This window comes from Lissotriton vulgaris, chromosome 8 (assembly GCF_964263255.1).
Source record: "Lissotriton vulgaris chromosome 8, aLisVul1.2, whole genome shotgun sequence".
Classification (NCBI taxonomy): Eukaryota; Metazoa; Chordata; class Amphibia; order Caudata; family Salamandridae; genus Lissotriton; species Lissotriton vulgaris.
In genome coordinates this window covers 1,565,175,875-1,565,198,984 of record NC_141696.1, presented here as the reverse complement: position 1 = coordinate 1,565,198,984, position 23,110 = coordinate 1,565,175,875, and the positions used below count along the sequence as shown (strand labels likewise).

General features: G+C 48.3%; 1 protein-coding gene across 1 annotated transcript in view; it reads left to right on the top strand.

Annotated features, from left to right (window-relative positions):
- The window catches only part of SPAG17 (sperm associated antigen 17), a 1,900,597-nt gene that overhangs the window by 1,299,432 nt on the left and 578,055 nt on the right, over positions 1-23,110 (top strand). The window contains exon 32 of the mRNA XM_086935838.1: positions 4,952-5,093. Coding sequence (XP_086791964.1) covers positions 4,952-5,093 — 142 coding nt within the window. The remainder of the gene's footprint in view (positions 1-4,951; positions 5,094-23,110) is intronic.

The window sequence follows — 23,110 nt, the reverse complement described above, 5'->3', positions numbered from 1 at the left end:
CCGCCTGCCTCTTTCAGGTGAGACCAAGAATGCAAAGCTTGACCCTCACTGCCTCCGTCTTCCTCTCTCAGGTGAGACCTAGAATGCAAAGCATGACCCTCACTACCCCCGTTTGCCTCTCTCAGGTGAGACCTAGAATGCAAAGATTGACCCTCACTGCCCCATCTGCCTCTCTCCAGGTGAGCTCTAGAATGCAAAGCTTGACCCTCACTGCCCGTCTGCCTCTCTCAAGTGAGACCTAAAATGCAAAGATTGACCCTCACTGCCCCCATCTGCCTCTCTCCAGGTGAGCTCTAGAATGCAAAGCTTGACCCTCACTGCCCCCCGTCTGCCTCTTTCAGGTGAGACCTAGAATGCAAAGTGTTAGACCTGTCTGCCTTTGGGTAGTCCCTCCAATTTATTATTTATTTTGTCCCCTTTTTGCCCCTCATTCCCTTTCTATCTTTTTGTGTCCACTAGATTTTTATGGTGCTGGCCTGGGGGATAGATGCTCTTTTCCCCTAATAGTTTTTTACCTCAAGTCTAGGTGCCTTTTCTGACTGGGATTCACCCAGATCAACAAAATGGTGGATACTAACTGTCATAACTGCCATCCTCTGAGAAATTCCCATAGGATACCATAGAGCCCTTCCAGAACCTTCTGGATCCTACTGGACCCTGGGTGGACAGGCTATAAAAGGGCAGGGGTCAGGAAGCCATTTTGTGCAGTGATCAGGAGGTACTGTGGAAGCTGGACATAGGAGGAGTGAGGAAAAGTTAGTAGAGGAGAGACGCGCTGAGTTAAGGGAGATCGTGCTAAAGCTCGACTGTCTACTTCAGTGATGTTCTCCCATTACTACTGGAGCCAGCCCTCTTAATGAGGAGAACTTTCAGTCAGACTTCAGGTGCCCAAAGCGCTTAGAGATCTCCCGAAATAAGAAGTGGAGTGAGGCGCAAGGTACCTTGGTAGCGTGGACCCACTTCCAGTCAGAGGAAGTTAAGGCGTGGAATCCAGGTGCCAGTCAAACCCACTATCTGCTCTGTAGCGTGACATTGCGTGGAGCGCTTCTATTGTGGTGACTGACGTCGTGTTGACAGAAGCGAGAACCCCACTGAGGCTGTCGGGTGATCGGAGGAACCGGCTCTGGCAGACGGATCAGCGGTGTTGCCAGAAACCCAGGGGACGCCACAAGCCGAGTGGAGTCGCGTCAGAGGGCGGAGCGGCAGTGCGGCAAAGGAAGACGGACTCAGCTGCGATCCAGGAAGAGGCCGGGCGCCGTGGAGGAAGAGGCGGGGTGAAGGAGGAGCCTTCCTCGGAAGGAGCCGGTAGAGGAAGGAGCCCGGGAGAATCGACGAGAGCAGTGAGGAGAATCAACCTTCCAAACACGGACCCTCCCCCCCCGGGCCGCTGACCTAAAGCGGGGGTAGAGGGCGAGACTGCAGCCCAGCTGGGACGGAGCCTTCAGGGACAGTGGGTAACAGCCAGTCGCAGAGACACCAAGTAAGCAGGAAAGAGGGAGTAAACAGGCCCCTTCGCTTAGCGGCTCTCAAGCACGAAGTTCCTCTGGAGCATGAGGAGACCTGGGGGTGCTAAACGAGTCAGCCCTTAAGAAAAAGGCTACGCTTGACTGGGGCTGTGCTCCATTTAAAGGAACAGAGCTGAATTTGGGGACTCCCGCTACCTGTGAGGCAGGGGGAAGTGGAAGGCCTGTAGAAACCCCCATTGCTCACTCTACTTACAAGTGAATCACTGGGCTGTATGTTTTGAAAGTGAATAACGAGTTCCCTGTCGTAGCTGAATTTCGTGAATCTCACAGGAGGTGATTGTGAAATGTACAAGATATATAGCCAATGAAAGGAGATAAGATTTAAACCTGATTTATTTTAGTTACATGTGTACAGGTTAGATTCGGTTTGAGCCACTGTTTATCCTTCAATAGATGCATAATACTGCTATAAAGGAAGGGTGAAACTGGTGCTGAGCTCTTATGCAAATGTACTAAAGGGGAATTGTATGTAAATTGAAAAGTGTTATTCAATACACAAAGTGAAAAAGATTACAAGGAGAAATACTAAGTGTAAGAAAGACATAGTGAAACAAATCTATTTTTTTATAAAACAGCTCGTATTTTTCCACAAACATTGGTGTAGTGTCATTTTTGAGTGGAATTGCATTGAGTTACTGCTGGGTGGTGTGCAAACTTTACACATGAGCTTCTAATAATTGACTGTCTTACCCTAGGCCAGGCTACCCTAAGTGGCTTAGCAACCCTGAGTCCAACACAAAGCTTAACCCTCACTGCCCCATCTGCCTCTCTCAGGTGAGACCTAGAATGCAAAGTTCGACCCTCACTGCCCCCGTCTGCCTCTCTCAGGTGAGACCTTGAATGTAAAGCTTGACCCTCACTGCCCCCGTCTGGCTCTCTCAGGTGAGACCTAGAATGCAAAGCTTGACCCTCACTGCCCCTTGTCTGCCTCTCTCAGGTGAGACCTAGAATGTAAAGCTTGACCCTCACTGCCCCCGTCTGCCTCTCTCAGGTGAGACCTTGAATGTAAAGCTTGACCCTCACTGCCCCCCTCTGCCTCTCTCCAGGTGAGCTCTAGAATGCAAAGCTGGACCCTCACTGCCCCCCTCTGCCTCTCTCCAGGTGAGCTCTAGAATGCAAAGCTGGACCCTCACTGCCCCCGGTTGCCTCTCTCAGGTGAGACCTAGAATGCAAAGCTTGACCCTCACTGCCCCCGTCTGACTCTCTCAGGTGAGACCTAGAATGCAAAGCTTGACCCTCACTGCCCCCCTCGGCCTCTCTCAGGTGAGACCTAGAATGCAAAGCTTGACCCTCACTGCCCCCCTCGGCCTCTCTCAGGTGAGACCTAGAATGCAAAGCTTGACCCTCACTGCCCCATCTGCCTCTCTCAGGTGAGACCTAGAATGCAAAGTTCGACCCTCACTGCCCCCGTCTGCCTCTCTCAGGTGAGACCTTGAATGTAAAGCTTGACCCTCACTGCCCCCCTCTGCCTCTCTCCAGGTGAGCTCTAGAATGCAAAGCTGGACCCTCACTGCCCCCCTCTGCCTCTCTCCAGGTGAGCTCTAGAATGCAAAGCTGGACCCTCACTGCCCCCGGTTGCCTCTCTCAGGTGAGACCTAGAATGCAAAGCTTGACCCTCACTGCCCCCGTCTGACTCTCTCAGGTGAGACCTAGAATGCAAAGCTTGACCCTCACTGCCCCCCTCGGCCTCTCTCAGGTGAGACCTAGAATGCAAAGCTTGACCCTCACTGCCCCCCTCGGCCTCTCTCAGGTGAGACCTAGAATGCAAAGCTTGACCCTCACTGCCCCATCTGCCTCTCTCAGGTGAGACCTAGAATGCAAAGCTTGACCCTCACTGCCCCATCTGCCTTTCTCAGGTGAGACCTAGAATGCAAAGCTTGACCCTCACTGCCCCCCTCGGCCTCTCTCAGGTGAGACCTAGAATGTAAAGCTTGACCCTCACTGCCCCCCTCGGCCTCTCTCAGGTGAGCTCTAGAATGCAAAGCTTGACCCTCACTGCCCCTGTCAGCCTCTCTCAGGTGAGACCTAGAATGCAAAGCTTGACCCTCACTGCCCCTGTCTGCCTCTCTCAGGTGAGACCTAGAATGCAAAGCTTGACCCTCACTGCCCCCCGTCTGCCTCTCTCAGGTGAGACCTAGAATGCAAAGCTTGACCCTCACTGCCTCCCTTGGCCTCTCTCAGGTGAGACCTAGAATGCAAAGCTTGACCCTCACTGCCCCCCTCGGCCTCTCTCAGGTGAGACCTAGAATGCAAAGCTTGACCCTCACTGCCCCCCTCGGCCTCTCTCAGGTGAGACCTAGAATGCAAAGCTTGACCCTCACTGCCCCATCTGCCTCTCTCAAGTGAGACCTAGAATGCAAAGCTTGACCCTCACTGCCCCATCTGCCTCTCCCAGGTGAGACCTAGAATGCAAAGCTTGACCCTCACTGCCCCGTCTGCCTCTCTCAGGTGAGACCTAGAATGCAAAGCTTGACCCTCACTGCCCCCCTCGGGCTCTCTCAGGTGAGACCTAGAATGTAAACCTTGACCCTCACTGCCCCTGTCTGCCTCTCTCAGGTGAGACCTAGAATGCAAAGCTTGACCCTCACTGCCCCATCTGCCTCTCTCAGGTGAGACCTAGAATGCAAAGCTTGACCCTCACTGCCCCGTCTGCCTCTCTCAGGTGAGACCTAGAATGCAAAGCTTGACCCTCACTGCCCCCCGTCTGCCTCTCTCAGGTGAGACCTAGAATGCAAAGCTTGACCCTCACTGCCCCTTGTCTGCCTCTCTCAGGTGAGACCTAGAATGTAAAGCGTGACCCTCACTGCCCCATCTGCCTCTCTCAGGTGAGACCTAGAATGCAAAGCTTGACCCTCACTGCCCCTTGTCTGCCTCTCTCAGGTGAGACTTAGAATGCAAAGCTTGACCCTCACTGCCCCTGTCTGCCTCTCTCAGGTGAGACCTAGAATGCAAAGCTTGACCCTCACTGCCCCTGTCAGCCTCTCTCAGGTGAGACCTAGAATGCAAAGCTTGACCCTCACTGCCCCTGTCTGCCTCTCTCAGGTGAGACCTAGAATGCAAAGCTTGACCCTCACTGCCCCTTGTCTGCCTCTCTCAGGTGAGACCTAGAATGCAAAGCTTGACCCTCACTGCCCCTGTCAGCCTCTCTCAGGTGAGACCTAGAATGCAAAGCTTGACCCTCACTGCCCCTGTCTGCCTCTCTCAGGTGAGACCTAGAATGCAAAGCTTGACCCTCACTGCCCCTTGTCTGCCTCTCTCAGGTGAGACCTAGAATGCAAAGCTTGACCCTCACTGCCCCCCTCTGCCTCTCTCCAGGTGAGCTCTAGAATGCAAAGCTTGACCCTCACTGCCCCCATCTTCCTCTCTCAGGTGAGACCTAGAATGCAAAGCTTGACCCTCACTGCCCCTTGTCTGCCTCTCTCCAGGTGATGATAACCCGAGAGGATAAGGTTGTGACTGTCCAGAGAACAGATGGCACCCTCATCGTCGAGCACGCTGATGGCACCCGGATCACCACCTTCTACCAGGACCTGACCCTGGCAGTGCCAGGGGAGCGCGAGGAGACAGGTGAGGGTTGGACGCGCCATCCTGGGGCCGGGGAGGGCTCTGAATTACCCAGTGTCAGTTCACACTGCCCTTTGACTGCGCAGGGCCTCTGTAAGGTGCTTTTGTGTTTCTGTCCTGGCTTTATAATGCTTTTTATGTAGTGCTTCCTACCAAATCCTGCCATTTCTAAGCGCTTTAACAGGTGTTGATACCACTCAGTTTAAATGGTGCTCAGTTTAATAACCTCGGCAGGATGGGAGGCTGAGTAAAGTGCTAAGCGACATCATTCCACTGAGTGCCATATAAACGTGGGAAAGCAGCCAATCAGCTTTATCAGGACTCAAACATGTGACCAGCACATCTCAGCAGCGCGCGTTTAACCCACAGAGCCATCCTGGGAGCAGGATCCAATGAAAGGACTGGTTTCATTTGTGTTGTAAGTGAAATGTATTCACTGCTCAGCACCATGCTTTCCTCTTCCAGGCTCAGATGCTCCCACTGTCTGCAACATTAGGGCCTGCTATGTGCCCCCTTCCTCAGCAGGGGTTTCTCCACTAGGGCGGTGGAGCGACACCACCCGCACCCCCGCTGCGAGCTCAGCAAACGTCAAAATAAGATTTCACCATTTAATCTTTAACTGCTGGCAGCCCGTGCTGAGTGTGATAGCAGGGCGGGGCCTTGCTGCTGATTGACAGCAGGGAGGCTTAATGGTCACTCCAGTTTAAAGTGCGCATGTCGGTTTGGTCTGCTGTGTTGACGGCCAGCCCGACATGCGCATTTTAAACCTCTCCAAAGGAGTGCCGCTCCAGCCAATCCTGGCCCTTCTCTCATGCTGGTTAATATCATGAACAGCACAAGGGCAGTGGCTGGATTGGTTAGCGTGGTTGGCTCAGGGTCCCCGCACTCGGACTGACTGGAGAAGGACACTGAGGACCGGAGGACGCGCTGCCTGTGGGTAAGTCAACATTACATTTTTAATAATGAAGCAATATAAACAGTAAAACAATTCACTGACATGCATTACATGAATATTTTAAAGTTAAAAACAGTTAACTTTAAAACATTACGGTAACGCATGTCAGCTATTTAGTTATTGTTTATATTGCATGTGGTATATTTTATTTTGCATTCTCTGAGTCAGCGTGGTGTTGTGACATCTTTTTGACTCACTGACAGGCGCTGTGAGAAACTCTCTGTGCCTTCAGTCTCTACTCCAGAGCTCTCAGTCAAGGCTCATTATAAACAGCAGGGCCTCATTTATGAGGCTGTGCGTCACTTTTACGCAGCCGGTGCGTCACTTTTTGTGACGCACCAGTGGAGTAAAAAATGCGCCTTGTTGCGCCATATTTACAAAGTGACGCATCTAGGTAGATGCGTCACTTTGTAAACCCCTGCGTCACATTATACCTGCGCCAGGTGTAATGTATGCAAAGGGGGCGTATTGACACAAGGAAGGGTCGTAGAAGTGACGCAGTGAAATCTATGAGATTTCACTGCGTCACTTTTAGGACGCCGTTGCGTCAAAATCTTGCACCTGCCTCACAGCAGGCGTAAGACTGATGCAGGCCCTTTCACATGGGGCTTGCCCCATGTGAAAGGACGCATTGCTGGAGTTGCGTCACTTTTGTGACACCCTCCAGCAATGCTAATTTGAGAACGGTCTATAGCCAAGTAGAAATGCAGGAACTTCTAAAGAACCCTCCAGCAACGCGTCACTTTTGCGCTTACAGATACATCACAAATACTGACGTATCTGTAACTCCTTGCGACATGATGCGTCATACATTAAATATGAGTGCGCACTGAGAAGTGAGGCATCGCTGCTTTCACGCAGCGATGCGTCATTTCTCATAAATGAGGCCCACGGTGTCTAAGGACCCAGGACTGAGGGCTTTGACACTGACCATGAAGGCATTGCTGGTTTCTCGCAATGCCAGATTGCTTGCCCAACCACTTCCAAATGTCGCCAGTCTCCGCTGTCCGGTCACAGGGCAGGTCTAAGTCTTCACTCATGACATAGGACAGGCCTTACCTTCTGCACATATGCTGCATTAGCGTAAGGGGATACCCGAAAATCAAACATTAGCCTACCACACACACCGAGCAGGGCACTCAGAACACGGGAACATGGCTGTGCATCAAGCAGCGGACATTCCTGTCCCAACAGCGTCGTTTGTGGTGGTATCCAACATCAGGCCCCTCTTCCACCTTGCAGGCATCAGTATAAAATGACGATGACCCCAAGCTCATGAAGGTACTGCTGGAGACCTCCCTGCCAAGGCCTCAAACTCAACCTCATGTTATTCAGGTGACCTTTGGGTCTCGTCCTTCACTCAGGGACAAGCCTTCAAGAGCGACTCTGCCACCATATTCTATTTAAAGAAGCTCGTTTACCAAACAAGGATGGATTCTGTCTCATTCTCTTCGCCTTCTTGCATCTTCTAGAGGGACCGGTCCCTCAAGAACAATATCTTGGCGATAGCTTCCCGTTGAGAGCGTAAGTGGACTCTGGAGATGGATCGGATGCCTACATGAGTTAATGTCGTTGAATTATGGTAGCATGAAGCGGCCAGGCTCACTTTTGACAGGTTGAGAGCTTGTTTCTGTCCTCAGACCTCTGGCATGTGAGGAGCTGAAGCCTCTTGGAGACTCTGGGTGCATTACTCTGGACAAAGACAATATTGGTGGCCTTCAACACTCAGCAAACATCTGCAGGGCAGTTAGATGGGCCTCTCCACATGCTTCTCGCAAGCATTACTCAGAGGACTTTTGATGCAGAAAAGACACAGCTCTCAGGTACAACATTCTGTGCATTTTATTTGCTAGAAGCCTAGTTGGACGCGTGAAGCAAGGATTGGGGATGGGGAGAAGCAGGTGTGGGAGTACATAGCTTGCCACTTCGGTACTTCGATTTCCCCATTTAAAGCGTCCACTCAACCATCCCTTTGTATGATATGCTCGGCTTCAACTGTGCATGATGACAAACTAAGATAGGAACTGGGACGAAAGATGACCACAAGTAAACACACGCTCAGTGTGGCGCTCACACAATGGAAGCTAAACCGGAACATAAAAAGAGGCAAATAATGTTTAGAGAACCCGTCCAGTCTTGCTTGCGATGTGATCTATTTTCCAGCACCTGTCATGAAGCGGGAGAATGAAGACTAAAGGCCTTATTTAGAATTCGGTGGATGTCATTTCCACCCTAACAACAACTAATAGAGGTTGTATGTTCCATACATAGAGCAGACAGAACATCCCCCTAATTTGTGGTGATGTCACACCTCACCCAAGCTCTCATTAATGCCCTAACATTACAGGAATCTGATACAGACTTCTAGCTGCAGATTCCTTACCTTTGAATTTCACCGACATCAGGCTGGATCCAGACATTTTTGTCGAGCAATACCCCTTGCATGCGGCGTGGGGTGGCTCCATTTGGCTCTGTGTGATGTCGTCGACAGCGTTGGTTATGACATCACTGTGCCTATATAGGCACCATCCAGGTGTAGTTCTTTTCAACGTCGATTGAACCCAGGAGTGCTATGTTGTCGCCTGAGCACTTTGAAGATGTGCTAGGCTCGGGAGAGGAATGGGAGGGGTCTATGGACCCTCTGGAACATCAGGATGTCTCTGAGGAGAACTTGGACTGGTATGGGGAACTTGCGGAGTCCAGTGGGATGGACACTTCCCCAGATACTGGCATGCTTTCTCCACCAACAGTCACCACGGAGGAGGGGGCTTCCGATGCCATGGTGGTAAAGAGGGCAACTGAGGTCCTTGGACTAGAGCTGCCCTCATTGCAGGTCAGGACTAATTTTCTGACCGGGGTGCTTCAACCGGGTCCTTCCACCTCTGAACCCCTTTTGCCCTTTAATGAGGCACTTACGGATGTCCTTCTAGGGAAGTGGTCCAAGCCTAGCACAGGGGCTCCTGTGAATAGGACGATGTCACGCCGCCGTTGCCCAGCTCTGTGTGACCCAAAGTTCCTCAGCCAACACCCCACCCCAGGGAGTTTGGTGGTGCAGGCCTCCACATTCCTGGGCAAGTTTCCTGCTGCCACTCCGGAGAGGGAATCCACGAGGCTGGACTAATTTAGGAAGAAGTTGTTCCCTTCCTCCAGCCTGGCATTGTGGTCGGTGAATAACGCTTGCTTATTGGGCCGTTTCTCCCATTCCCTTTGGGAGACTGATGTGCAAGCGCTACAAGTCCAGGAGGAGGCCCGGGCTGTGCTCTCCCAGGCCGTCAAGGATGGGAAAGATGCAGCAAAATTCACCATATGGTGTGACCTAGATACCACCGATTGGCTGGCCATATTGATTCCACTAACTGTGGCCTTAAGACGCCATGCCTGGTTTAGGACAACTGGCTTCTCAGGCGATGTCTGGTCCAATCTAAAGGACATGACCTTTGATGGAACCCGTCTTTTGGGGGAAAAGGCAGACTCAGCCCCGGTCACGTTCAAGGACTCTTGAGCTACGGCTAGATCCTTGGACATCTCCTCAATTCCTCGTGGCCCGTCTTCCGTTTGCCTCTTTCGAGGCAACAGAAGGGGTTTCCAGCCATATCAGCCCTATCCTAGCCACCGCCCGCACAGATTACCCACGCCCTGTGAGGCCGCTGTGCATTCCCATCTCAGAATGGAGGCCAGAAGTCGTCAGCCACACTGCACCCGGCAGACGCAGCCTCCCAGCACTCCTAGGCTGACTCTGCAGGAACACACTATTCCAGTTGGTGGGAGAATTGTGAGAAAGTGGCTCTATATATACTGGACAATAATGAAGTACCGTGTGTATAGAATCCACCAACCCCAGAGGTATAACAGAGGTTAAAGTCAGGACTGACCTTACTCTCAAAAGTGGTAGCTTGGTCGAGCAGTAAGGCAGTACCAGAGGGCAGTGCAAAGCATTTGTTGTACACACTCAGTCAGCAAAAGGTTTCACACACTCAAGGACTGAACTCTAGGCCAATGGTTTTTATATCCAAATATATTGTTGTTTTATTTTTAGAACCAACAGGCATAACAATATACCTTGCTAGATATGAATACTCTCATGTAATTACTTTGCAAGGAAGCAATAAAGTTTGTGCCCACAATGAATACAGTAGTGGCAGTAGGCAACACAATCCTGAAACACACTATAGCATTGAGCTCAATGGGTGTTCCACATATAAGTACAGTTGATTACTATATAGATTACTTTAGTAGTTCCAGGACTAAATCCTAGATTCAGTCCTGGGGTCTAAGCTGAAACCATATTAGCAGAATCATTTTAGTTACTGTAGTGAATTTTCATGAATATAAAGCAGTTTTAAAAGTTCACACTTAGAACCTTTTCAAGGTAAATCTGACAATGTTATCCAATGGGAGAAAATTCAGGATGCAGGTAAAGTACGATCGCGTTACTTTTGTAATCCAGTACTGGGCTCCTGGGGCCAGCACTGGGGTCTCAACTGGTAGGTACCCCAAAGGGAGGCACAGGGGGCTGCAGGGCGCCGGGTGCAGGGGTGTCTTGGGTGTCGGAAAAGCTTACCGTCGGCTGGTCGCGGTTGGGGTGGCCCCTGGTTCTGAGTCTGCAGGCGTCGTCTGTTTCGTCGAGGAGAGTCTTTGGGCACTGGACTTCGGGTCCCAGTCGCCGGGGGGACGTCCTCGTGGTCTTGGTTCGGTTGGGCTCGGCCCGGGCTCCCAAGAAGAAGTTTAAAATGCTCACTCTAGCTCAGGTCTTGTCTGCCATAGACCAAGAAGACTGGACGTTAATGTTGGACCTGCAGGATGCTTATTTTTACATTCTCATCCTGCCAGGCCACAGGTGTTACCTGCGGTTCAAGGTAGGCCACAAGTACTTTCAGTTTACCGTGCTCCCCTTTGGCCTAACCAGTGCCCCTCAGGTGTTCACCAAGGGGATGGCGGTGGTCGCAGCTCATCTGCGCAGGTTAAGGGTGTCAGCCTTCTCCTACCTTGACGACTGGCTGTTGAAGGCATCCTTGCCCCAGGCAGTTATCTCCCACCTTCATACTACAATGGACCTCCTGCATTCGCTGGGGTTCTCTATAAACGTGCAGAAGTCACGCGTGACTCCTTCTCAGATGCTCCTTTTCATAGGAGCTGTTCTCAACGCAGTTTCAGGCCTATCCTGCCGAACAGCGAGTCCAGGATATTCAGGTTATGATTCTGATATTTCAGCCTTTATCCTGGATTTCAGTGAGACTGACTCTGAGGCTGTTGGGCCTCATGGCCTCCTGCATCCTGTTGGTAAAACATGCCAGGTGGCATGTGCGGGCTCTGTAGTAGGACCCGAATGGGCATAGCACCGAGGGAATCTCACAGACGTGGTCCAGATCTCAGAAGGAACTGGGAGAAATCTGCAGTGGTGGTTGACAAACAGTGATTGGGTCATTGGCAGACCCTTCCCCAACCAGAATTCACAGTTGTGACAGACGCGTCACTTTTGGGATAGGGCGTCCATCTGGGAGAGGTGGAGGTCATGGGACGCTGGTCTCCGGCGGAGACGGGGCTCCACATACATTTGTTGGAGCTCCGGGCGATTCGTTTGGCATTGAAGGCATTTCTTCCCTCTCTCAAGGGGAAGCTGGTGCAAGTGTTCACGGACAACACCACCGCCAACTCTCAGGGTGGGGTGTGGTCATGGACCCTTTGTCGAGAGGCCCTGCATCTATGGACATGGCTGGAACAGCAGGGCACAACCCTGGGAGTTCAACACCTGGCATGGTCTCTGAACACAGGGGCGGACAAACTCAACTGTCGATGCCTAGCAGACCATGAATGGCGTCTCAGTCGGAGGTGGTGCAAGGTCTCTTTCAGCAGTGGGGAGAACCTTGCTTAGATATGTTTGTCTCCGAAGAGAACGTGCAGTGTCAGCAGTACTGCGCGCTTGAGTTTTCAAGGCAGCTATCGCTCGGCAACACCTTTCGTCGCAAGTGGAGCTCAGGCCTGTTGTATGCTTTTCCGCCTATACCACTCCTGCCCAGGGTTCTGAAGGAGATCAAGAGCAATGGGCCTAAGTCATTCTTGTGGCTCCGGACTGGGCAAGGAGAGTCTGATATCCAGTGCTTCCGAGAATGAACATCAATCCTCCGAACATGCTGTCCTTTCAGGAGGATCTTCTGTTGCAGCAGCAGATCTTCTGGTTCTCCACCTGAAACGTCAACTCTGCACCCCCATGCGTTGAGATTGAGCAGAGGCAGTTGATGGCTTTTGACCTTCCTCCGAAGTATATAATGTTATTGTGGGAGGGATAAAGGGGAGAACACAATGGGATGGTGCCACAAAACCCCACACAACTGCTCCCTAGAATAGTGCCAAAGCTGCTTTAGTGGCCCGTACCTTCCCGCCAGTCCACCCCACTCCCTCGAACTCCCACCCAATTCCCGTCTCTTTGAGCCCTAGACTCGTGTGCGGTGTCACTCACCGTCCAGGCCGTAACTGTCCTGAGTTACGGCGACGTTCACGTCCTCCCTGGGGAATCCATCACTCCTCATTTTCCGGGACTCCTTCTGTGGTTCTCCCGGATTTCTCTCCTTGTCCCAGCATCTTCTCCGGCTCTGTGTCCTCAGCTCCTGGCTACTCCTTCCGGGTTCCGTGACAACACCATGTTCTTCTTCCTGCTCCACATTTTCTTCTCGCTGCTCCCTGCCTGATTGGTTGTTGTTGTCTGGCACGCCTCCGTGTTCCTGTAAGGAAGAGGTCCCGAACCAAGAGTTATCTGGGTTGCTGAGGGTTCAGTCTCTGGCCCAAGCAACAACAGCTGCAGTTCGAGGTAAGGGGGCGGCTCCTGAAGGTCCGAGGTCAGGTCCATTTCGGCATCCCCCTTCCCTAACTTTCTTGTTTACAAGAAAATGTTCAAGTGGGTATCTAGAGAGGAATTCAGCATTGGTTTGTGCCTTTCCCTTATGATGTAAAGTGGTGAATCTGAACGGTTGCAATGCAAGGAACCATCTTAAAATCCGGTCATTATGCCCTTTGTTACGCAAAAGCCACTCAAGGGGTGCATGGTCTATAAACAAAGTGAATTCACGACCATCCAGGTAATATCTTAAGGATTCGACAGCCCATTTGATGGCTAATGCCTCTTTTTCGATCACTGCATAGTTTCTTTCTCTAGGGTATAGTTTACGACTTATATACATGGCTGGTCTCTCCTGCCCCTACAACACATTTTTTGACAAGACAGTTCCTAGGCCATACTCTGACACATCTGTTTGCAATATGAAGGGTTTGGTGTAGTCTGGACTGAGAATCAAAGGCTTGGTTGTCAATCTGTGGAATGCTTGCTGTACGACGGCTGAGGGGGTTTGAGCTCTCTTTTCATTTTTTTAACCTTTCCAAGGAGGTCGGTTAGGGAGGCCACTGTCTGGGGAAAAAGAGGATATGAATCTTTTCTTTTTTTGTAAGTGGGAATGCTAGTCGGGATATGGCCGCGACCTTCTCTTCCTGTGGTTTACTGTATCCTTCCTCTAACAGATACCCTAGATACTTGACTGAACGGCCTGCTAGATGGCTTTTTTTCTGGGTGTATAGTTAACCCTCCCTCCTTTAGGGCCTGGATTACTTTGCACAAATGTTCTATGTGTTGTTCCCAGGTGTCACTGTATATGATGATGTCATCAAGGCATGCAGCTGTGAAGTCTTCGCAAGGTCTAAGTATATGGTTCATCAACCTCTGAAAGGTGGCAGGGGCTCCATGTAAGCCAAAAGGCAGCACAAGGAAGTGGTATAACCCCCTGGAGTGGCGAAAGCTGTTTTTTCTCTATCCTGTTCCCAGAGAGGCACCTGTTAGTAGCCTTTGCTCAGGTCCAGGGTGCTGATATATTGGGCTTTGCCTAATCTTTTGACCATTTCATCAACCCGGGGTAAGGGGTAGGCGTCGAATTGGGATATCTTATTGATCTCTTGGAAACCGTTAAATATCGGATTGACCCTTCAGGTTTGGGTGTGCGAGGGTTCGATAATTCCCATGTGTAACATTTGTTGTACCTCTATTTCTCTATAGCACCTCTTCGGGACTCAGGTAATCAATAGGGACGCAGCCGTACCTTCTTCCCTGGGGCTGTGTGGATTTCATGTTGTACCAGGGTGGTCCTCTCGGGGTTTATTGAAAGCACCTCCTGGAGGGAGGATAGCTTTGTACAGAGATCTTGTCTAGGGCCCTGTCGGAGGGACAGTCGGTAGCAGAAGCGAGGAGACCGTATACGATCAATACTGTGGCATTTATTGGTGTTAAAAAGTACAGCTCAGTAATGATAAAGCTTTCAAGGTTAGGATGAACACAATAGTAGTAGGAAGATAAGCCTGTTACAGCAAAGGGTTGTGGAGTAGGGTGTCCTCCCAAGTGTCCTGGTCGGAGGTCGTTTTCCAGGATGTCCAAAGGAACTTCTGTGGAATTCAGGTTCGGTCCCGGAATGCACTCCCAAAAGAAAGTAAGAAAAGGTAGCGGTCAGTAATGATGCCCTACACGAGCCTGATAACCATCACCAAACCGCATGCAAAAATGGATCAAAAAGGGTGAGGGCTAAGGGAAAAATAAGAAGGAGGCAATAATCAGACTTAGGTGTGGATCAGTCGGTTTCTGATCCTAACGCTCGTAGTGCCTGTTCGGTAACTCACGTGACTGAGGTGGGAAGTCTCAGGGGTAAGACATGTTAGTTGGGAGAAAAGCAGTGGTTTTAACAAAGGAACAACCACCACACAGAGCATCCCTCCTGTGTCCCAGTCTCCCTATACCCCGCTCCCTATGATGCACCTACGTCCCATCACGTACCGCTAGAGCCACAACTCTCCTGAGTTGTGGCGGCTCGTGCGTCCTCCGGGATCCACCAATCCTCCCTCCAGGTGTCAGAGGCCTCCAGATCCTCTTCTTCGGCGTCTTCTGGTGTGGTGACAGCGGGGATCTCAGGCAGAGTCTCGGCTTGTCTGGTGTCTATTCTGTCTTCCTGTTCCAGATACTTCCTACCAGCTGACACAGCGTATGTCTCATCGCCTCGCCTTTTCTGCCCAGCTTGACCTTTTTCGGGTGTTGCTGATTGGTCGAAACGGATTCGTCCCGCCTCCCTCTGGATGTTCGGTTTCCGGGTCAGTTGCTTTGCTCTGCGGGACGAGGGAGAAGCCGTGCATTATTTCCGACCTCGTGGATGCCTCGTCGTCATCATTGCGGTTAGGTACCCACGCAGGGTTTGTTGGTGTTCGGGTGATTTTAGAGGGTCCGCACCCGGGGTCTTCCTCACAGGGCCATTGGTAATTCCCTGTCAATACTCTGATGGAACAATGGGGTGGGTACCTCCGCTATTCCCACCAATGTGGGTCTAGTACCTTGCCACTTTTTGAGCAGATTTACATGATAAATCTGTGTGTTCTTTTTGTTATGGGGAACAAGTTCTAAGCGATATGTCACAGGGGTTACTTTGTCTATTATTTTAAAGGGGCTGTGCCATTGCCCTATTAACTTGTGGTCCGAGCTTGGCATCATTAACAAGACCATGTCTCCTACACTCAAGGTTCTCTTGGCGGCCTTTTTATTGTACTGTCTCTTCTGGGCTTCCTGTGCTTGTTCCAAATGGGTCTTCACTATACTCCTGACTTGGGCTAGATGGGATTTTAGACTCCATACATACTCTGGGAGTGGTTTGGCACAATTCCCTTCCCCCTCTCATTCCTCTCCAGCCATATCTAACAAGGTACCGAATGTCTGACATAATATCGACAGACAGAATATCGACATGCAAAAATATCGGAGCAAAAATATCGACAGCAAAAATATCGGAATCCTATCTTCATTAAGGTAAGTACAAAAATATCCAAAAAATAATATCGAAGTACAAAAATATCGGAATCAAAAATATCGTTTTTTTAAATGTATTAATAATGTAAAAATAATATTTAAATACATATAATTTTACAAGTATTAAATAAAAATATTAAAACAAAATTAAAACTAATACATATACATTTAAAATAAATAAAACACTGAAAAATGTAAAGTAATTTTTCTTTTTTTCATCTAATTTATTTGATGTAATGTAATATTTTTTTGTTTTTACCCTGTACACCTGTACCCCAAAAACCCAAAACTGACCCTGAACCCTAAAAATATCCCTGTACCCCAAAAACCCAAAACTGACCCTAAACCCTAAAAATACCCCTTTACCCAAAAACTGAAAACTGACCCTAAACCCTAAAAATACCCCTTTACCCAAAAACTGAAAACTGACCCTGAACCCTAAAAATACCCCTTTACCCAAAAACTGAAAACTGACCCTAAACCCAAAAAATACCCCTTTACCCAAAAACTGAAAACTGACCCTGAACCCTAAAAATACCCCTTTACCCAAAAACTGAAAACTGACCCTAAACCCTAAAAATACCCCTTTACCCAAAAACTGAAAACTGACCCTGAACCCTAAAAATACCCCTTTACCCATGAACTGAAAACTGACCCTGAACCCTAAAAATACCCCTTTACCCAAAAACTGAAAACTGACCCTGAACCCTAAAAACACCCTAAAAATACCCCTTTACCCATGAACTGAAAACTGACCCTGAACCCTAAAAATACCCCTTTACCCAAAAACTGAAAACTGACCCTGAACCCTAAAAATACCCCTTTACCCATGAACTGAAAACTGACCCTGAACCCTAAAAATACCCCTGTACCCATGAACTGAAAACTGACCCTGAGCCCTAAAAATACCCCTGTACCCAAAATTAATTAATATTATTTAATTACCAATTAATTATTAATTAACAATAACAATAAAGTAAATATATTAGCACATTTGCTGTAATTAATTTAATTTAATAATTAATATTATTTTGCCCAATTAATTAATTAAGAATAACAATAAATTAAATATAAAAAAAGTACTATAATTAATGTAATAAAATAATTAACAATAATTAATTACCAACTAATTAATAATTATAAATATGTAAAAAATTATAATAATTAATTAACTAATCAATAGAAATTAATTACCAATTAATTATTAATTAAAATATGTACAAACATATATCAATTAATTAATTATTATTAAATTACTTCCCACCCTATTCCCCTATAAACCCATAACCCGCTACAGAACATATTTATCAATTAATCAATTAATTAAAAAATAATTAAAAATTAATTCTCAATTAATTAAATAATAATTCCTACTAATTAATAATTAATTTAACATAATTAAATTACTTTCCACCCTATTCCCCTATAAACCCACAACCCGCTACAGTAGTAAAAGACAATATTTAATTAAATTACATTAAAAATAAATAATAAAACATAATAAATACAATATAATATACACTAAATGTATTTAAAAATTGATATTAGTAACATCAAAGTTATTAATTTCGATATTGTTAACATCGATATTTACAACTTCGATATTACTGATATCATACCAATATCGATATTTAGACTGTCGATATTACTTACCTTCGATATTTTTGTATATCGATATTTAAACTTCGATATTTTGGTATATCGATATTTAAAACTCAATATTTTGTCTGTGTACCCAAGGTACCATATAAATGTTCAAAAGGGGAGTTCCCCGTGCTTTTCTGTGGTTTGCATCAGATGGCAAAAAGGGCCAGTGGCAACATATCCTCCCATTTACTTGATTCTAATTCAAACAGTTTTTCCAGGGTTGTCTTAAGGGTGGCGTTATACCTTTCTACGAGGTCATCTGTTTAGGGATGGTAGGCAGCCGTGCAGATTTGCTTTATCCTTAGCTGTTGGCATACCTGTTTCATTATTCTGGAGACAAAAGGTGTCCCCTGATCTGTGATGATCTCTTTGGGGAATCCTTCTCTCGAGAAGAAAGTAATCATTGCTTTCGCTATTTGGATGGTATTGGGTTGACGTAAAGCAATGGATTCTGAGAATCGTGTCTCATAAACAACGATAACCAGAACATATCGGCACCCCCTGCGACAGGGTAACAGGGGGCCGATCAGATCCATCCTACCCCAGGAGATGGGTTCTTCAATAATAAGAAGGGGTAGTAAGGGTGCCGGGGGGTTTGTATCTGTTGTTCTTTTGGCATGTGTGGCATCTTGACAATACTTTCTCACTTGATGGTATATACCAGGCCAATAGAATTGGGCGAGAATTGTTTTCTCTGTTGTTTCCCCTCCAAAGTGACCCCCTAAGAGATGATTGTTTGCGAGAAATCGGACTTTCTCCCTGAATACCTAAGGTACTAATAACTGTGGTTTTTGATCTTTCCCCTCTTTCCTATAGAGCAACCCTTTTATCTTTAAGAACTGGGGACCTATTTTTTGGCCGTCTTTTAGGCCAATCGCCTTTTTCCAGGCATCCCGTAGTGTGGGATCTTCTCTTTGGGCTATATGGAACTGTTGATCGTGCTCCCAGAGACATTCATCTATGGTCCTTGTTAGAGCTATCTGTGTCCATTCTCGTATTTCCTTTTTTTTCTGTCCTTTGCTCTTCTTTTGTTTAGTCGGAGGCAACTCTTGATCTGTGAGGAAGGCAAACGGGGCGGTTTCTCTCCTTTCATCCTCACTGGTTCTGGCCTCTGTTAGTAGGTCTTCTATGTGTGGGTAGTCCTGTCCATGGACCAAGGTTTCAGGCAACCTAGGGATGAGACCTACGTTGAGCGTTACTTGTTCAACTGCGAGGTCATGTTGCACCTCCACATTCGTTGTTGGATATGTTTTTTTTGTCCCCATGTACTCACAGAATATTTACAATCCCTTGGGCATCTTGTACTCCTCTAGGGATGGTTTGTGGTAGTATGACGCTTTGTAGACATCCTGTGTCTATTAGGGCCTCCCTTGGCTCTCCATTGACATACACCTGGCGATGATAGGGGAGGGCCTATTGTTCTCCTGGCCTACATAGATATGATCGGGTCAGCCCCACCTCCATTGGTTCTTCTTTTTGTAGACACATCCTGGCTATACGTCCGTACGTTCTGCAATGGAAACACTGGAGTCCCGGTTGTAAAGGAGGTCTTGGAATTATGAGTAGGGGTCCAGGCAAGACCGTCACTGTTCCTGTTTTTTTGGAATGAGGGGACCTAAGCATCCTGGCAGGCACTCCTCTTTCTTGGTGTCTCCCTTTCTGGCTTTCTTGTCCCTGCTAAAGGCACTGGCTATTTCCATTGCTCTTTCTAGCGTAAGCTGAGTGTGTTGCCAAAACCATTTCTGGATGGGAGGGTGTAAGGATTACAAATTCTGCTCTAGGTACACTTTTATCATTATCTTGTCCTTGGTGGCACTTGAAGGTTGTAACCAGCAGTCCCCTAGGTCTTGTACCCTGTAGTACAACGCTCTCGGGGTTTCTTGGGGTCCTTCTCGGATCTGCCATAAGCGTATTCTGTATGTTTTGTTGTCAATTCCCATACTTTCTAGTATGCTTCTTTTTACGTCCTCGTAAGGGGTAAGACCCAAACGGTTGGCTGCTTGGTACGCTGCTTGTATATCTCCTGACAGTAATGGCCCCAAGTATTGTCCTCATTTATCCGGCGGCCAAGCTGCCGCTCTGGCCATTCACTCGAAATTGGAGCAGTTGAAATCCAGATCTTCACTGGCAACATAATTTTGCATTACAACCAAGCGAAGAGTGGTATGGGCCCTTGGTTGGCCAAGCGTCTCAGCTAGAATGCCTGTGACTGTTTCCTGTGCGTTGCTTTGCTCAGCGATTGTCTGGTGTAGTTTCTCTCGGTCTTCCTCAGCAATAGCCAGGAATTTCTCCATGATTTTCCCTGACTGTTCCTGGTTGTCCGCCATCTTCTTCATAACCGCCTCCATTTCCACCGATCCCACTTCTGGCACCACCTGTGGAAGGGATGGGCGGAAAAAGAAACTAGGAGGCTTGATTGGCTTATCAATGGCTGTATTTTATTAAAGGTATTGGTGAACAGTATATCCTCTGTGCATAGTCTTGGTAGTTGACCACCGTCCCTTGGTTCGTCTCCTCCGTGGTTTTGACAGGGGTTGTTCAGTATGACCGTCGACCCCAGGAAGCTCGAGGAAAGCGACAAAAGAGGACGGTAAGTCTCTGTACTACTCAGGTTTTAGGGTATAGAGCGTTACTCCGGAGACCATCACCACCCCCTGTGTATGTGAAGTATGGTCAGGAAATGTCAGAGAGAATACTCAGTACACTGTCTCCTCAGATTAGAGTGGATACTTCTATTAGACCACAAGACATTTTGTATCACAGTGAGGGGAGGTGAGAAAGCAGAAAAACTTGAGGGGGGAAGAATGAAATGGGATGGTGCCAAAAAAAACCACACAAATGCTCCTTTGAATAGTGCCAAAGCTGCTTTAGTGGCCCGTACCTTCCCGCTCGTCCACCCCACTCCCTCGAACTCCCACCCGATTCCCATCTCTTTGAGAGCTAGGCTTGTGTGCGGTGTCACTCACCATCCAAGCCGTAACTCTCCTGAGTTACGGCGGCGTTCACGTCCTCCCTGGGGGAATCCACCACTCCTCGCACCACTCCTCGTCTTCCGCGACTCCTTCCGTGGTTCTCCCGGACTCCTAGCCTCGTCCTCGCAACTTCTCCGGCTCTGTATCCTCGGCTCCTCGCGACTCCTCTCTCTTCCGCCGTCCGGGTTCCGCAACGTTACCACGTTCTTCTTCCTGTTCCACCTTTTCTTCTCGCTGCTCCTGGCCTGATTGGTTGTTGTCGCCTGGCACGCCTCCGTGTTCCTGTAAGGAAGAGGTCCCGGACCAAGAGTTATCTGGGTTGCTGAGGGATCGGTCTCCTGCCCAAGCGACATCAGCATCAGTTCGAGGTAAGGGGGCGGCTCCTGAAGGTCTGAGGTCAGGTCCCTTTTGACAGTTATTCTGGCAGCCAGACGGCCCTCCACTAAGACAGTATATGCCTGCTGTTGGCAGGCATATACTGTCCAGAAAGGCCAATTGACCTTCTTTCTGCTTCTCCTTCTACTGTCCTTTTGTTCATTCTGAACCTTGCCCCGCAGGGCTCTGCCTTGGGAACTCTCAAGGGTTACCTTTCTGCTCTGTTTGCTTTTTTGCAGCTGCCAGACCAGCCCTCTCTCTTCAAATCTCCCATCGTGCATAGATTTCTAAAAAAGCTAGCTTATCTGTTTCCACCTACGCCCTTAGTTATGCCGCAGTGGGACCTTAATTTGGTCCACACCTACCTGATGTGTCCTCCCCTTGAGCCCTTACACAATTGTCCCCTTCCAGCTGTTGACCATCAAAACAGTCTTCTTGGTGGCGATTACATCGGCTTGGATTGTGAATGAACTTCAGGCATTATTTTACTCGCCTCCTTATCATATGTCCTTTCCGGACAAGGTGGTGTTACGCACCTGAGCATCTTTTTTACCAAGTGTTGTGACCCCTTTCCATCTGGGTCAGTCCATCACGTTGCCCCCCTTCTTTGCTCAAACGCATCCTTCTAAGGAAGAGGAGCGTCTCCACCAGCTGGACCCAAAAAGATCGTTGTTGTTCTACCTTAACTAAAAAGAGTTCCGGGTAGATGACCAACTCTTTGTGGGGTTCATTGGAGCAAATAAGAGATAGCAGTTCAGAAAAAGACCATCTCTCACTGGGTCATTCTCCGCATCAAGATCTGCTATGCCCTGGCATTGAAGCAGCCCCCTGAGGGATTAAGCACCCATTCCACCAGGGAAAATTATGTGCTAAGGCCTTAGCTCAGGGTTTCCCAGTTCAAGACATCTGCCAGGAGGCAACGTGGGCTTCATAACATATGTTTGCAAAACACTGCTGCCTGGATGGTCAGGTCCGTAGAGATAGGCACTTTGCCCGCTCATCACAGGACTTCCTATTTTAAGGTATTGGTCCACACCCACCACCGGGATGTTTTGGCTTGGGTATCTCATTCAAAGGTAAGGAATCTGCACCTAGATGTCTCTATCAGATGAACAAGTTACTTACCTTTGGTAATGCATTATCTGGTAGAGACTCTAGCTGCAGATTCCTTACAGCCCCACCCATGCCTCCCCACTTTGCGGACTATTATTTTGCGGCTAGGGTTACTCCACTTTCAGGGCCCTAGTTCGGCACACAACTACGTCAGTTACTTCATGGCTCTGCACTTCTGGCATGGAAAAAATTTAAAGTAGTGACGTCCGTACACCTTGGTGATGCTTATTTAGTCACCGTAACATCATAACCAATGCTGCCGACAACATCGCGCGGAGCCGAATAGAGCCACTTGACGCCGCGCACAAGGGTTATTGCTCAGCAAAAGTTTCCAGATCCAGCCTGTAGCCTTGGCAATTCAAAGGTAAGGAATCTGCAGCTAGATAGAGTCTCTACCAGATTATGTATTACCAAAGGTAAGTAACTTGTTCATCAGAGTAGACATCTTCTTTCCTGATTGGAGGGTTAAATCTCATTTGTGTCTCTCTTTTCTTTTGATGATCTGTTCTTTAGGTACTTGGTATCCACCAGAAGAACACATTGTTTACCTTTGATAATGTTCCTCTGACAGACAAGCTCACATGTGCAGATTCCATCTGCCCCTCCTGCCTGCCCTCTTTATGAGTCAGAAGTACAGTTGTCTCATGTGTTCTCTTCTCCCCGTCCTGGTGTCTGTAAGGAACAGGCGTCACCAGAGCTTGTAGCAAACTGTGACGAGGAGTCTCTTGGAACCATGGTAAACCAGCCTTGCACATTGTGGGCCTGGAGAGATGTTGTCTGGATTCAGCCGGGGTGCCCGGGGTTTTCACTTAAGGAATATTTAGGGAGATGGAAATATATTAGAAAGAGGTCAGTGAAGGAGATGAACTTGTTCTTCTAGAAGTGCTGCTTTTTAGGCATATTCATAACTGTCACCGGCAGGAAGTCAAGTGCTGTCTTCTTCCAAATGTTACCACAATATACAGTTGAGTTCTTTTGAAATGTAATAAAACCAAGAAACTTTAACAAGTTGAAAGACAGATGTTGGGTGTGGCAATGGAAATAAAGCAAGAAAGCAATCGTACATGTAAGATAAATATATATATTTTTTTTTAAAGAAAGGAGCATCTAGTTCAGGTACCTGTGAGACACTCAA